The sequence below is a fragment of the Carassius gibelio genome, chromosome A2 (assembly GCF_023724105.1).
Source record: "Carassius gibelio isolate Cgi1373 ecotype wild population from Czech Republic chromosome A2, carGib1.2-hapl.c, whole genome shotgun sequence".
NCBI lineage: Eukaryota > Metazoa > Chordata > Actinopteri > Cypriniformes > Cyprinidae > Carassius > Carassius gibelio.
Genome location: NC_068372.1, coordinates 23,319,401 through 23,332,760, shown reverse-complemented (window position 1 = coordinate 23,332,760; position 13,360 = coordinate 23,319,401). Strand labels below are relative to the sequence as shown.

Below are 13,360 nucleotides of genomic sequence, written 5' to 3'. Positions count from 1 at the left end.
AAAGCTTGTCCCTTTTCAAATTGACAATTTAGACCATTTAGACAGCTCAAATAATACTTTTACTGTAAAAGTCATGTAAGTGCTTTGACTAAGAGTTTCATATTACCCGTTTGCCTGCCAGGCTTCCATTGTAAGTGCACAACCGTAAACACATTTCTAGTTTTTTTGGTAACTCACGGCATGCCACAGATGCTGCCGACAGAGAATAAAGATGTATCGAACCTTTAAGCAAGGCACTTATCTTCAAACTGCTTCAGGCAGCCTGGCCCCGCAGTCTAAATGCTTGTTTGTAAGTCACTTTGGATACACGCTTCTGCCAAACAAATAAATGTATACATATATCACTGTCTGCTCTGTGATGTTTGTCTCTCTCAGTCGGGGAACAAGTACCTGCCCTTGATATTAAAGTTCTTGCCCAGCAGCAGGTGTTTGAGGGACGGGTGTCTGGAGAAGGCAGGAATGACACAGAAGAGATCAGCATCCAGCCCTGAAATGAACACAGAAAGGAACAGGCAATAGCGACTGAAGCAAATGCAACTGAGGGGAAAGAGACTTGCTGAAGGTCGATGGGAGCAGACAAAAGCTTCCTTTCATTTATTCAGTCAGATGTCTCACCGTTGTCTGAGATGTCCAGTGTGCTGATGCAGGAGACTCTGGGGAACAGGTCCTGTATTATCCCTGCTCCAGCAGACCTGAGCTGAGAGGCAGACGAACGGAGAGAATGAAAAAGAGATAGGGGAAGACGGGCACGGGGTAGATAGAGAGAGTGAACACTCAAAGCCTCTAACATGTTTAATTTATACTAGCATGCACTCGTATTCTTCCAATAGCTCCCCTGAATGAGCATGGTGGAAGAAGCACCAAGGTTATAGGTTCGATTCAGAGGGAATTGACAAAACAAACCTTAGTACATGGTTGTTTCTGCCAAATAAATACATTTTATGCATTTTCATATTTAAACTATGGATGCTTGTTTCAGCCAAGGATAGAAAAACCTAAAAAAAAAGATAATTGCAACTTTTTACAGTATCTACAATTACACAGTTTTGACTTTTATCTAACAATTCTGACTTTTTCCCCTCGCAAATCAGAATTGTGAGATATAGACCCAGAATTGCGAGGTGTTAACTTACAATACTTTCCATACTCTCCATTTATTATAGTATTTACTTTTTTGCTTTGCACATTTATCACTTTTTACAGTGCATACTGGACAAAGCTGCACTTTTGGACTAGGATTTAGGGTTTATTATTCCTTACTTATACTAAATAATAGTGCAGCCAGAACTTTATAACAGTTATATCAAGAAAACTATATCACTGGAAATGTTACAAAAAAGCTCCTAAACAGTTACATCGTTAATTTGAAGGAAAAAACTATGTGGGGCAAGTTGTCATCATTTACATTTTATGCATTTTGCAGCTGCTTTTATCCAAAGCTACTTGCACTGCATTGAAGATCTTTTTTTATTATTATTAAAATGTTTATTAGGCTAAATAAAAAACACTTTATGAAACAGCAAACGTAAAAAATAACACCCCCAAAAAGTATACCATTATAAATTATAATTAATAAATAATATAAAATATAAATCCCTGATCTGAAACCAATATACTAAATATACTGATATAGAGACTAAGCATTTATGGAAAAAACCTAGTTGCTAAGATACTGTACTGCACAGTGTGACAACTAGCCCCGGTCTTCTCTATACAAAGCTCTACACTTAATTATTTTCAAATCCACAGTCCAGAGATTGGAAAGCAGCTGTTAAAATAGTTAATGATATGATTCCAACGAGAACGAATACAATTATTTTGTGAGGTCAAACTAAAGCAATGGAGACCCCACAGAGATAAACACACATTGCACTCTCAAAGGAAACCTTGAAAGGTTTTCTGTCTGGCTAAATCTGTAGCCAAGTTATCTGTACACACAGAAGAGTGACCACAGACTGGAGGATTGAGGCTGGAGCCAACAGAGAGAAAGAGCTCAAGCCAGATTTAGGTGCACAATGGGGGGATGGAGTACCTCGCAGCCGCTGATGTCCAGGTGTAGGTCAGTGATGTGAGGATTGGATGAAAGCCCAAGGAACAGAGCCCTGTGGAAGTGACAGTGAACAAACACAGGGACGTCGTCATTACTGACAGCATTACATGCCTCATTGAAGAGACTAAGCATTCTATTATGTGCTTCCATGGTTGATCTCTATACTAAATCAAATCAGAAAAGGTCTATATGGACATCGTCAAAGCTCTGCGCAGGTCTTAAAGGATTAAGAGGAAAAGAGCTTAGAGATTAGCTCGACTCCTCTGGTGTGGGCCGGTGCTGTTGACAGAAGAGAGCTAAAATCAGGTGTTTAGCTGGGTGTGACGGCCTCAAATGATAATAATAAAATGGCCTGTTTAACTAAGCATGTTTTCCAAAATTGATTACTAAAATATGGCACTTTTGGGGGGAATGCGGTTGATTCTGTTCAACAAGCCCTTCAAATCTTAAAAACATAAAAAAAAAAAAAAAACTTGTGTATTTTTGAAAACTGCAGTGATAACTAATGATTTCTGTGCTTAAAGAGAGAGGCAAGGGAAATTTTATTTATAGAACACAACTGTACGGCAACTGTAGTTGATCCAAAGTGCTTTATTATAAAAATAAATCAGAATTTTTAAAGAGAAAAAGAGGTTTGACAGAATTTTAATTTTTGGGTAAACTACAGTTTTGCACATACAGCACCTGAATTGTAGAGATAATTAATTGATTCAAGTTCATTAGAGAACAGTGTGTTTTACCAAATCCTGGCTTAACATGACCTGGGTTTTCATGCCATCTAGCTGAAAACAGCTTAAACCAGTCTAATGTGGTTAGCTTGACTCCTAGAATGTGAAAAGCTGGTTTGTTGGATTTAGAGAGGTTTTGATCACTTGTGAATTGATCAGATTAAGAGACCACGTGGCTAACCAGCTAAACACAAACTAGGTCATGGTGTGAGACCAACAAAGCCAGATTAAACTAGCCAAGCCAGGGTTAAGTGCAGCACAAAAAGCCAAAACGGCGACTGGGCTCACCTCAGCACGTCGGGAGGCATCTTCATAGACGCCAGACTGATGTGAGTGAGGCTGAATGCTGAACTGAAGAACTGACGGAAGGAGGGAAGTGTCTCTCTCACTTTCCTAAAAGCGTGACAGACAAGAAGGGGAGACTTTTATCCATAACATTTCATACCACTCTTCACAAAGCCCTGAGCAATATGCCAGAACAAGGGCTCAAAAGGATACCCTCTGGCTTATTAGGAAATAACTAGTTTGTATCTCTATTACGTGTTAAACATTTTAAAAATGGTCCACAAGTTGTCACAGGACCAATTATTCGAGTGGGACAGAATTAGATGGGTAAAATGAGAGAGAGACAGTGAGTGAGAAATACTAGGAGGCTAAACACATGACAGTTCACGATAACATTTTTGCATTTGACAGTGACATTATCATTTAAGAGAGAGAGAGAGAGAGAGAGAGAGAGAGGGAAGAATGTGTGATGTAAATGTGTTAACAAGAGCAGAGAGTGTTAAGGGAACATTCCTCATTTAATATTCATGAGCTCTCTGTCTTATCAGCTCAAACAGAATTACAATGCTGTCTTCACATGGCACTGGCGTAACCAGATTTTCTCACACACACATGCCCACACACCTCACACGGAGGTGCCCATGTGTTCGGTGGTTCTGTGTTTGGGTGTGCATGTTTCTGAGCACTTACGCTCACAAATGTGGGAGTTTAGGTGGGAGTTTTTGGAAAGGATTAAATTAGCGCTAGGAAAAAGAGGGCATGCTAACATACTACTCTATAATATTCCTGCAGTACATACTATGTATACTGAGCACAATCACGCCGGTGTGACTGCATTTCTCAGTTGGTGATTTAAAGGTTTTTCATGATTTGGGCGCACTCTGTGCATGCTGATGAATAGTTTTTCCATCATAATAGTTTTCCATTAGAATCAGTTTAAGAAAATTAAAAGAAAGTCTCCATAGAGTAACGGGAGGTAAACGGCATAAAACAACAGGCTTTTCTAAATTAAAACAAAAAGAAAATTGGCTGTCGTGACCTTGCTTGCATACTTTAAAAAAAAAAAAAACTAAATGTTCACCTTATTTGGTTTAAAAAGCCTAAAGTAAAAGAAGTCATTGGAAAACCAAATCCAAAGGCACCATTTCCTAAATAATAATAATGATAAAAAAAGGATCTCTTCTTGACTCAACATTTATCCCTCTGCAAATTCAAACCAAATTAAGAACAAACACATTTGCAGGAGGTGCAAAGCATGAAGAAACCTTCCAATCTGAACAATAAGTTCAGCTAAAATTAGCCTCATTTTTCAGAGAGTTCCTCATAATGCTGTTAACGTGCCAAGAGGGGAGATGGAATTGCTGTTCGGGTTCAGAGGGAGTCAGACAGGAAGATGGATCATTGCATTTCTGTATTTCTCCTCAGCCTACAGCTTCTTCTCGCATGTAGGCACATGCATGTTAACTTGCAATATCATATACTTCTGTTGTAAAGCTACTAGATTATTGTTAGAATAAAAAACACTGTTTACTTAATTTATAAGCTGTTTCTCCAAAGATTCAGCTCTCTTTTGGAAACAATCTTGCCACACAAACATGTTTTCTTCTGATTCTGTTATTGTGGCTGTATTACCAGCTGTGTAACCTTGCAGGTCCATCAGCTCTGTCTGATCACTCATGTCCCAGTTTAACTCATATTGTATCTCTGCAGGCACTCTTCCCTGCTGGGAAACCCATTTAAAACCAGCCTCTGATGGTAGCTGAATCCAGCTGGTACAAGCTGATCTTTTATGGTTACTAACAAGTCCAAGATGATGGCTGATCAGAAAAAGTATGAGTAGACCTGATTTGTTTTGTTGATTTGATTTGTTAGAAAGTCTAAGCTGGTTAGAGTTGTGATGACGTGCGTGGTTGAAGCAGGCAAGTTTAGCTCACCTGTGAGGTGGCCTCAAACGTGACAGTTTATCAGGCAAGAGCTGGTGGGAGGCAGTTTAGCTCACCTGTGGTAGAATGAGTTTTTGGACAGGTTCAAGTAGGAGAGATCGGCACAGCAGCCCCGCAGCAGAGCTCCAAATAACTGAGAGGAAATGGAAAGAGGACGTCAAAAAGAGAGTGGAAAAAATAGAGAGCGAGTGAAGCAAAACAATGACGAACATTAGTATAATTCTGCAATTTAGGACCATTAAATGTGACAGAAATATCAATATAAAATCGGAGACAAATTGTTGTCCCGTGTCCCGGGTGCAATTACATAAATCATTGGCAGTAAAAAGCAGTTAGGCAATAACAAATTCAGAAGGATGAGACACACTGTCAACTCACAGAGTCTACGGTACAGTCAGTGCCTGACAGGTCCAGATGCACCAGGCAGTTCGGCTGTGCCAGGAACAGGTACAGATTCTACAATGAAGAAGAGTTTTGAGGCTCTTAATAGTCATGTGTATGTGCGTATTGTGTTCGGTCCATGTACTTTTGCATCCATTCATTTTTTCAAGTTTTTTAACTCAGAAATTAAATACAGAAAATGCATTTATTATTATTATTATAACTGAATAAGCAGACACAAACTAATTTTCATTATTCAAATGATTTTATAAAAAATCATTAAAATTATATACAGCTTGTTTTTTAATGTATATAAATGCTAAATTTAAGTTCTAGCTTTTTAAGTGTCTCTCTCTCTCTCTCTCTCTCTCTCTCTCTCTATATATATATATATATATATATATATATATATATATATATATATGTGTGTGTGTGTGTGTGTGTGTGTGTGTGCTAAAAGAGTCCTCTAGCGCTACCGATGTGGCTACCGGTAACCCATTGCTTTATGAAAAACCTCTGGCATCAATGTATGATATAGTCATTACAAATTTAATTATTTGCATTTGATCGGCTGTTTGTATCCAGGCATGGTTCTGTGGGGTGCTGGAGGGGCTAAGCACCCTCAAATGAAAGCAAGATGACCCCCAGTTGAGGCTGCAAAAAAATAGGATACTGGTGAAACACTCCAGTGCGGTTTTGAGTTTGTACTTTTTGTAGCATTGATCTGTGTAGCCAATCATAGACATAACTGATGATTTCTTGAACGCAGTGGCCAATCAGAGGTGTCTTAATTCAGAATCCACTCACCACTCAAAGCGCTGCAGTTTTATTCAGTGCTGAATGATACAAGCTTGCAAATACCTCTCATTATAAAAACCGATGTGTTGACATGATGTAAATAAGACAATAATTGTGCAGTGTTAAAACTGAATACATGAGATTGCATGCTTTTTTGGTTGTAGTCCATTTAGAGTCTGAATATGTTTTGTTTTTCAGGGGACGGGGCAAAAATATGTCAAAATAGATGTGTATTAAGGCTTGGTAATTTAAGAAGCACCCTCAGTGATTTGATTCTGGAATGGTGCCTGCATGTATCTTTATCTGTATTTTTATATATTTGCTCTAAAACAGACCATTTCTGAACAACATATATGTATATTAAAGTATGTAGTGCTCCAGTGCGATGTATGTGTTTTTAGTGACCCTGCATGTTCCTCTTGGATCCCGTGGCCCACAAAATTATGACGAAATTAAACTCCAATACCCAGATTTGACATCAAAGGCTACTTGTTGAAAGCAATGAATTACCTATCACTTTTAGTATAATTACCACATTTCTCTTGGACAGTGCATTTCTATTCCCCCTTCATGAATTTGGGACAGGATTCTGCAGTCTGTTTTTAAAAATCATACTTTAAAAGCCATTTAGTGTGTTTATAACATTCATAATTCATTTAGAGCATTAACAAGATGACCCGCTGAAATCATGTTGGAAGCGATGACTGATGAATGTATTCGTAGTCCAGTGCCTGTATATAATTATTGATTGATATAATATAATTAGTGTTGACCAAGTTCAGAGGCTGTCATATGTGGATCAAATTACTGTATTGTGTATTTTCATCAGTTCCAATATGAAAAAAAAACTTACATATTGATTCAATGGATTTATTGCATTTTGAGGGAAAAAAGTATCACGGATTTACTGTTTTTTTAGAATATATAGAAAATATATATTTTATCAATTCATATATAATTATATATAAATATCTATATTTAATGCTGCTGTTCAACTGTTTTTCACATATATAAGTTATAAATTATAACATTTTCAATTGTTTTTTTGTTAGTTTTTTTGTCTTTTTGGAGGTTCTTTACATGTTCAAATGTTGTTTAATGCTAATAGCTTCATTTAAATTCACAATGGCCCCAATGCACCTACATTTTTAGTATTTGTTATGTACATTTAACCAGTTTAATTTATGAGTTGTTTGTAACTAGGCTAGATACCATTAAACTTAAACGCATTGCTTGTCAATACTGCGCAAACAGTTCCACCACAACTTTAAAGGAACACTCCACTATTTTTAAAAAAAGCTCACTTTCCAACTTCAGTTGAGTTTTACTGCTTTTGAATCCATTCAGCTGATCTCTGGGTCTGGTAGTAGCACTTTTAGCTTAGCTTAGCACAGATCATTGATTCTTATTAGACCGTTAGCATCTTGCTCAAAATTGAACAAAGAGTTTTGATATCTCTCATATTTAAAACTTGACTCTTCTGTAGTTTTTGTACTAAGACTGACGGAAAATGAAAAGTTACGATTTTATAGGCTGATATGACTAGGAACTATACTCTCATTGAGGTGTAATAATCAAGGAACTTTGCTGCCGTACCATATACCAAATAGGAATAGTAGCACTTTTAGCTGTCCGGCGTAATAATCAAGGAACTTTGCTGCTGTACCATGGGTGCAGCAGGTGCAGTGATATTGCGCAGCGCCTGAAATGAGTCCCTAGCTAGTTTGTTTAGTAGCAGCACTAGCAGAGTTGCTGGGGACTATTTCCAGGCGCTGCGTAATATCACTGCACCTGCTGCACCCATGGTACGGCAGCAAAGTTGATTATTACGCCGGACAGCTAAAAGTGCTACTACCAGACCCAGTGATTGGCTGAATGGATTCAAAAACGGTAAAACTCAACTGTTTCACTCTAGAGGAGTTGGAAATTGTGCCTATTTTCAAAAATAGTGGAGTGTTCCTTTAACTACAGTATTAGCTTAATTAAAGAATTCTAGAAGCAAAAGTGAGATAAACGCAAGTTCTAACCGTTGCATCCTCTCCAGACAGAATCCCTGGGTTCTTACTCAGGTCCAGATGAAGAAGAGAGTTGGAGTAGTCATCACTCGAGCACAGGGCCTGAGAAAGAGACGTGACACCTGGGAAGAAAGATAAAGAAAGGCTGAATCACACAGGGAATTTAAAGTCCACTAGAGAAAAATGCTTCTATTTAGCATATTTTAAATAATAAACTTTTTTTCATTACAAATTAAATCTCCTGCATAGTAACTTGAGAGAAAAAAAAAAAAAAAAAAGAAAAATAAATCATGTTCTCTAGAAAAATTTGAGAATGGAAAAATAAGCATGTTGAGCTTTAATGAAAGCAAAAATATCTAATTGTTTGTACAAAGAAGTACAAACCAATGAAAAAAATTTACATATCTGGGCAGTGACTTTGTTATATTTTCAATGTGGTCTCATACTGTAAACACTGTTTACAACCACTAAACACACAATGCACTGTAAGCAGAGTGGAATTTCATTTTGTTTCTATTAAATACAGGAAGAAAATGCAAGTGAATGCATTTTGTAGCATGAGACAAAAAGACAACTCAACTTACTCTGTTAGGTGGCAGCTTGCCAGTGAACTCAACCAGTATGCTTTCTCACCAGGGAGTAACAAAAACATCCCATTGCACTCTCTAAAAGGAGGAATTTATTCATCAAGAAAACACTGTAACCTTTCATGATCCAGTCGACTTCGGTTTTGCTTTTATGGTAGCTGTAGTTCATTTTTTTGATGTGTAAATTCAGTTTTTACAGCTGATAGGATGCTGATTTTTCTTCAAAGATGCTATAAATCCCAACCGGATGTGGCAGCCAAAATGAAACATCTCAATTTGAAATGAGTTGTATTCTCTGATGGCACAAGTTCATCTAAGTACTGTATTCAAAGTTAAAACTTCTGCAATGAAGTTGTCAAAAATCATATTAAAAGTAAAGATTAATAATGGGAGTAAAACCAATATACTAAATATACTGATATAGAGACTAAGCATTTATGGAAAAAACCTAGTTGCTAAGATACTGTACTGCACAGTGTGACAACTAGCCCCGGTCTTCTCTATACAAAGCTCTACACTTAATTATTTTCAAATCCACAGTCCAGAGATTGGAAAGCAGCTGTTAAAATAGTTAATGATATGATTCCAACGAGAACGAATACAATTATTTTGTGAGGTCAAACTAAAGCAATGGAGACCCCACAGAGATAAACACACATTGCACTCTCAAAGGAAACCTTGAAAGGTTTTCTGTCTGGCTAAATCTGTAGCCAAGTTATCTGTACACACAGAAGAGTGACCACAGACTGGAGGATTGAGGCTGGAGCCAACAGAGAGAAAGAGCTCAAGCCAGATTTAGGTGCACAATGGGGGGATGGAGTACCTCGCAGCCGCTGATGTCCAGGTGTAGGTCAGTGATGTGAGGATTGGATGAAAGCCCAAGGAACAGAGCCCTGTGGAAGTGACAGTGAACAAACACAGGGACGTCGTCATTACTGACAGCATTACATGCCTCATTGAAGAGACTAAGCATTCTATTATGTGCTTCCATGGTTGATCTCTATACTAAATCAAATCAGAAAAGGTCTATATGGACATCGTCAAAGCTCTGCGCAGGTCTTAAAGGATTAAGAGGAAAAGAGCTTAGAGATTAGCTCGACTCCTCTGGTGTGGGCCGGTGCTGTTGACAGAAGAGAGCTAAAATCAGGTGTTTAGCTGGGTGTGACGGCCTCAAATGATAATAATAAAATGGCCTGTTTAACTAAGCATGTTTTCCAAAATTGATTACTAAAATATGGCACTTTTGGGGGGAATGCGGTTGATTCTGTTCAACAAGCCCTTCAAATCTTAAAAACATAAAAAAAAAAAAAAAACTTGTGTATTTTTGAAAACTGCAGTGATAACTAATGATTTCTGTGCTTAAAGAGAGAGGCAAGGGAAATTTTATTTATAGAACACAACTGTACGGCAACTGTAGTTGATCCAAAGTGCTTTATTATAAAAATAAATCAGAATTTTTAAAGAGAAAAAGAGGTTTGACAGAATTTTAATTTTTGGGTAAACTACAGTTTTGCACATACAGCACCTGAATTGTAGAGATAATTAATTGATTCAAGTTCATTAGAGAACAGTGTGTTTTACCAAATCCTGGCTTAACATGACCTGGGTTTTCATGCCATCTAGCTGAAAACAGCTTAAACCAGTCTAATGTGGTTAGCTTGACTCCTAGAATGTGAAAAGCTGGTTTGTTGGATTTAGAGAGGTTTTGATCACTTGTGAATTGATCAGATTAAGAGACCACGTGGCTAACCAGCTAAACACAAACTAGGTCATGGTGTGAGACCAACAAAGCCAGATTAAACTAGCCAAGCCAGGGTTAAGTGCAGCACAAAAAGCCAAAACGGCGACTGGGCTCACCTCAGCACGTCGGGAGGCATCTTCATAGACGCCAGACTGATGTGAGTGAGGCTGAATGCTGAACTGAAGAACTGACGGAAGGAGGGAAGTGTCTCTCTCACTTTCCTAAAAGCGTGACAGACAAGAAGGGGAGACTTTTATCCATAACATTTCATACCACTCTTCACAAAGCCCTGAGCAATATGCCAGAACAAGGGCTCAAAAGGATACCCTCTGGCTTATTAGGAAATAACTAGTTTGTATCTCTATTACGTGTTAAACATTTTAAAAATGGTCCACAAGTTGTCACAGGACCAATTATTCGAGTGGGACAGAATTAGATGGGTAAAATGAGAGAGAGACAGTGAGTGAGAAATACTAGGAGGCTAAACACATGACAGTTCACGATAACATTTTTGCATTTGACAGTGACATTATCATTTAAGAGAGAGAGAGAGAGAGAGAGAGAGAGAGGGAAGAATGTGTGATGTAAATGTGTTAACAAGAGCAGAGAGTGTTAAGGGAACATTCCTCATTTAATATTCATGAGCTCTCTGTCTTATCAGCTCAAACAGAATTACAATGCTGTCTTCACATGGCACTGGCGTAACCAGATTTTCTCACACACACATGCCCACACACCTCACACGGAGGTGCCCATGTGTTCGGTGGTTCTGTGTTTGGGTGTGCATGTTTCTGAGCACTTACGCTCACAAATGTGGGAGTTTAGGTGGGAGTTTTTGGAAAGGATTAAATTAGCGCTAGGAAAAAGAGGGCATGCTAACATACTACTCTATAATATTCCTGCAGTACATACTATGTATACTGAGCACAATCACGCCGGTGTGACTGCATTTCTCAGTTGGTGATTTAAAGGTTTTTCATGATTTGGGCGCACTCTGTGCATGCTGATGAATAGTTTTTCCATCATAATAGTTTTCCATTAGAATCAGTTTAAGAAAATTAAAAGAAAGTCTCCATAGAGTAACGGGAGGTAAACGGCATAAAACAACAGGCTTTTCTAAATTAAAACAAAAAGAAAATTGGCTGTCGTGACCTTGCTTGCATACTTTAAAAAAAAACAAAACTAAATGTTCACCTTATTTGGTTTAAAAAGCCTAAAGTAAAAGAAGTCATTGGAAAACCAAATCCAAAGGCACCATTTCCTAAATAATAATAATGATAAAAAAAGGATCTCTTCTTGACTCAACATTTATCCCTCTGCAAATTCAAACCAAATTAAGAACAAACACATTTGCAGGAGGTGCAAAGCATGAAGAAACCTTCCAATCTGAACAATAAGTTCAGCTAAAATTAGCCTCATTTTTCAGAGAGTTCCTCATAATGCTGTTAACGTGCCAAGAGGGGAGATGGAATTGCTGTTCGGGTTCAGAGGGAGTCAGACAGGAAGATGGATCATTGCATTTCTGTATTTCTCCTCAGCCTACAGCTTCTTCTCGCATGTAGGCACATGCATGTTAACTTGCAATATCATATACTTCTGTTGTAAAGCTACTAGATTATTGTTAGAATAAAAAACACTGTTTACTTAATTTATAAGCTGTTTCTCCAAAGATTCAGCTCTCTTTTGGAAACAATCTTGCCACACAAACATGTTTTCTTCTGATTCTGTTATTGTGGCTGTATTACCAGCTGTGTAACCTTGCAGGTCCATCAGCTCTGTCTGATCACTCATGTCCCAGTTTAACTCATATTGTATCTCTGCAGGCACTCTTCCCTGCTGGGAAACCCATTTAAAACCAGCCTCTGATGGTAGCTGAATCCAGCTGGTACAAGCTGATCTTTTATGGTTACTAACAAGTCCAAGATGATGGCTGATCAGAAAAAGTATGAGTAGACCTGATTTGTTTTGTTGATTTGATTTGTTAGAAAGTCTAAGCTGGTTAGAGTTGTGATGACGTGCGTGGTTGAAGCAGGCAAGTTTAGCTCACCTGTGAGGTGGCCTCAAACGTGACAGTTTATCAGGCAAGAGCTGGTGGGAGGCAGTTTAGCTCACCTGTGGTAGAATGAGTTTTTGGACAGGTTCAAGTAGGAGAGATCGGCACAGCAGCCCCGCAGCAGAGCTCCAAATAACTGAGAGGAAATGGAAAGAGGACGTCAAAAAGAGAGTGGAAAAAATAGAGAGCGAGTGAAGCAAAACAATGACGAACATTAGTATAATTCTGCAATTTAGGACCATTAAATGTGACAGAAATATCAATATAAAATCGGAGACAAATTGTTGTCCCGTGTCCCGGGTGCAATTACATAAATCATTGGCAGTAAAAAGCAGTTAGGCAATAACAAATTCAGAAGGATGAGACACACTGTCAACTCACAGAGTCTACGGTACAGTCAGTGCCTGACAGGTCCAGATGCACCAGGCAGTTCGGCTGTGCCAGGAACAGGTACAGATTCTACAATGAAGAAGAGTTTTGAGGCTCTTAATAGTCATGTGTATGTGCGTATTGTGTTCGGTCCATGTACTTTTGCATCCATTCATTTTTTCAAGTTTTTTAACTCAGAAATTAAATACAGAAAATGCATTTATTATTATTATTATAACTGAATAAGCAGACACAAACTAATTTTCATTATTCAAATGATTTTATAAAAAATCATTAAAATTATATACAGCTTGTTTTTTAATGTATATAAATGCTAAATTTAAGTTCTAGCTTTTTAAGTGTCTCTCTCTCTCTCTCTCTCTCTCTCTCTCTCTATATATATATATATA

At 37.9% G+C, this 13,360-nt stretch overlaps 1 protein-coding gene across 9 annotated transcripts in view; it reads right to left on the bottom strand.

Moving 5' to 3' along the window:
- The window catches only part of LOC127933484 (capping protein, Arp2/3 and myosin-I linker protein 3), a 60,126-nt gene that overhangs the window by 14,900 nt on the left and 31,866 nt on the right, over nucleotides 1–13,360 (bottom strand). For 3 of the 9 annotated variants that reach the window (XM_052530531.1, XM_052530571.1, XM_052530565.1), the window contains 6 exons: nucleotides 12,963–13,040; nucleotides 12,641–12,717; nucleotides 3,067–3,171; nucleotides 2,033–2,102; nucleotides 616–697; nucleotides 391–487 (listed from right to left, as the gene is read on the bottom strand). In XM_052530531.1, coding sequence (XP_052386491.1) covers nucleotides 391–487; nucleotides 616–697; nucleotides 2,033–2,102; nucleotides 3,067–3,171; nucleotides 12,641–12,717; nucleotides 12,963–13,040 — 509 coding nt within the window. Of the gene's footprint in view, nucleotides 1–390; nucleotides 488–615; nucleotides 698–2,032; nucleotides 2,103–3,066; nucleotides 3,172–5,062; nucleotides 5,140–5,384; nucleotides 5,463–8,212; nucleotides 8,323–9,610; nucleotides 9,681–10,644; nucleotides 10,750–12,640; nucleotides 12,718–12,962; nucleotides 13,041–13,360 lie in introns of all 9 variants that reach the window. The other 6 variants (XM_052530537.1, XM_052530560.1, XM_052530517.1 and 3 more) reach the window with 5 other exon arrangements.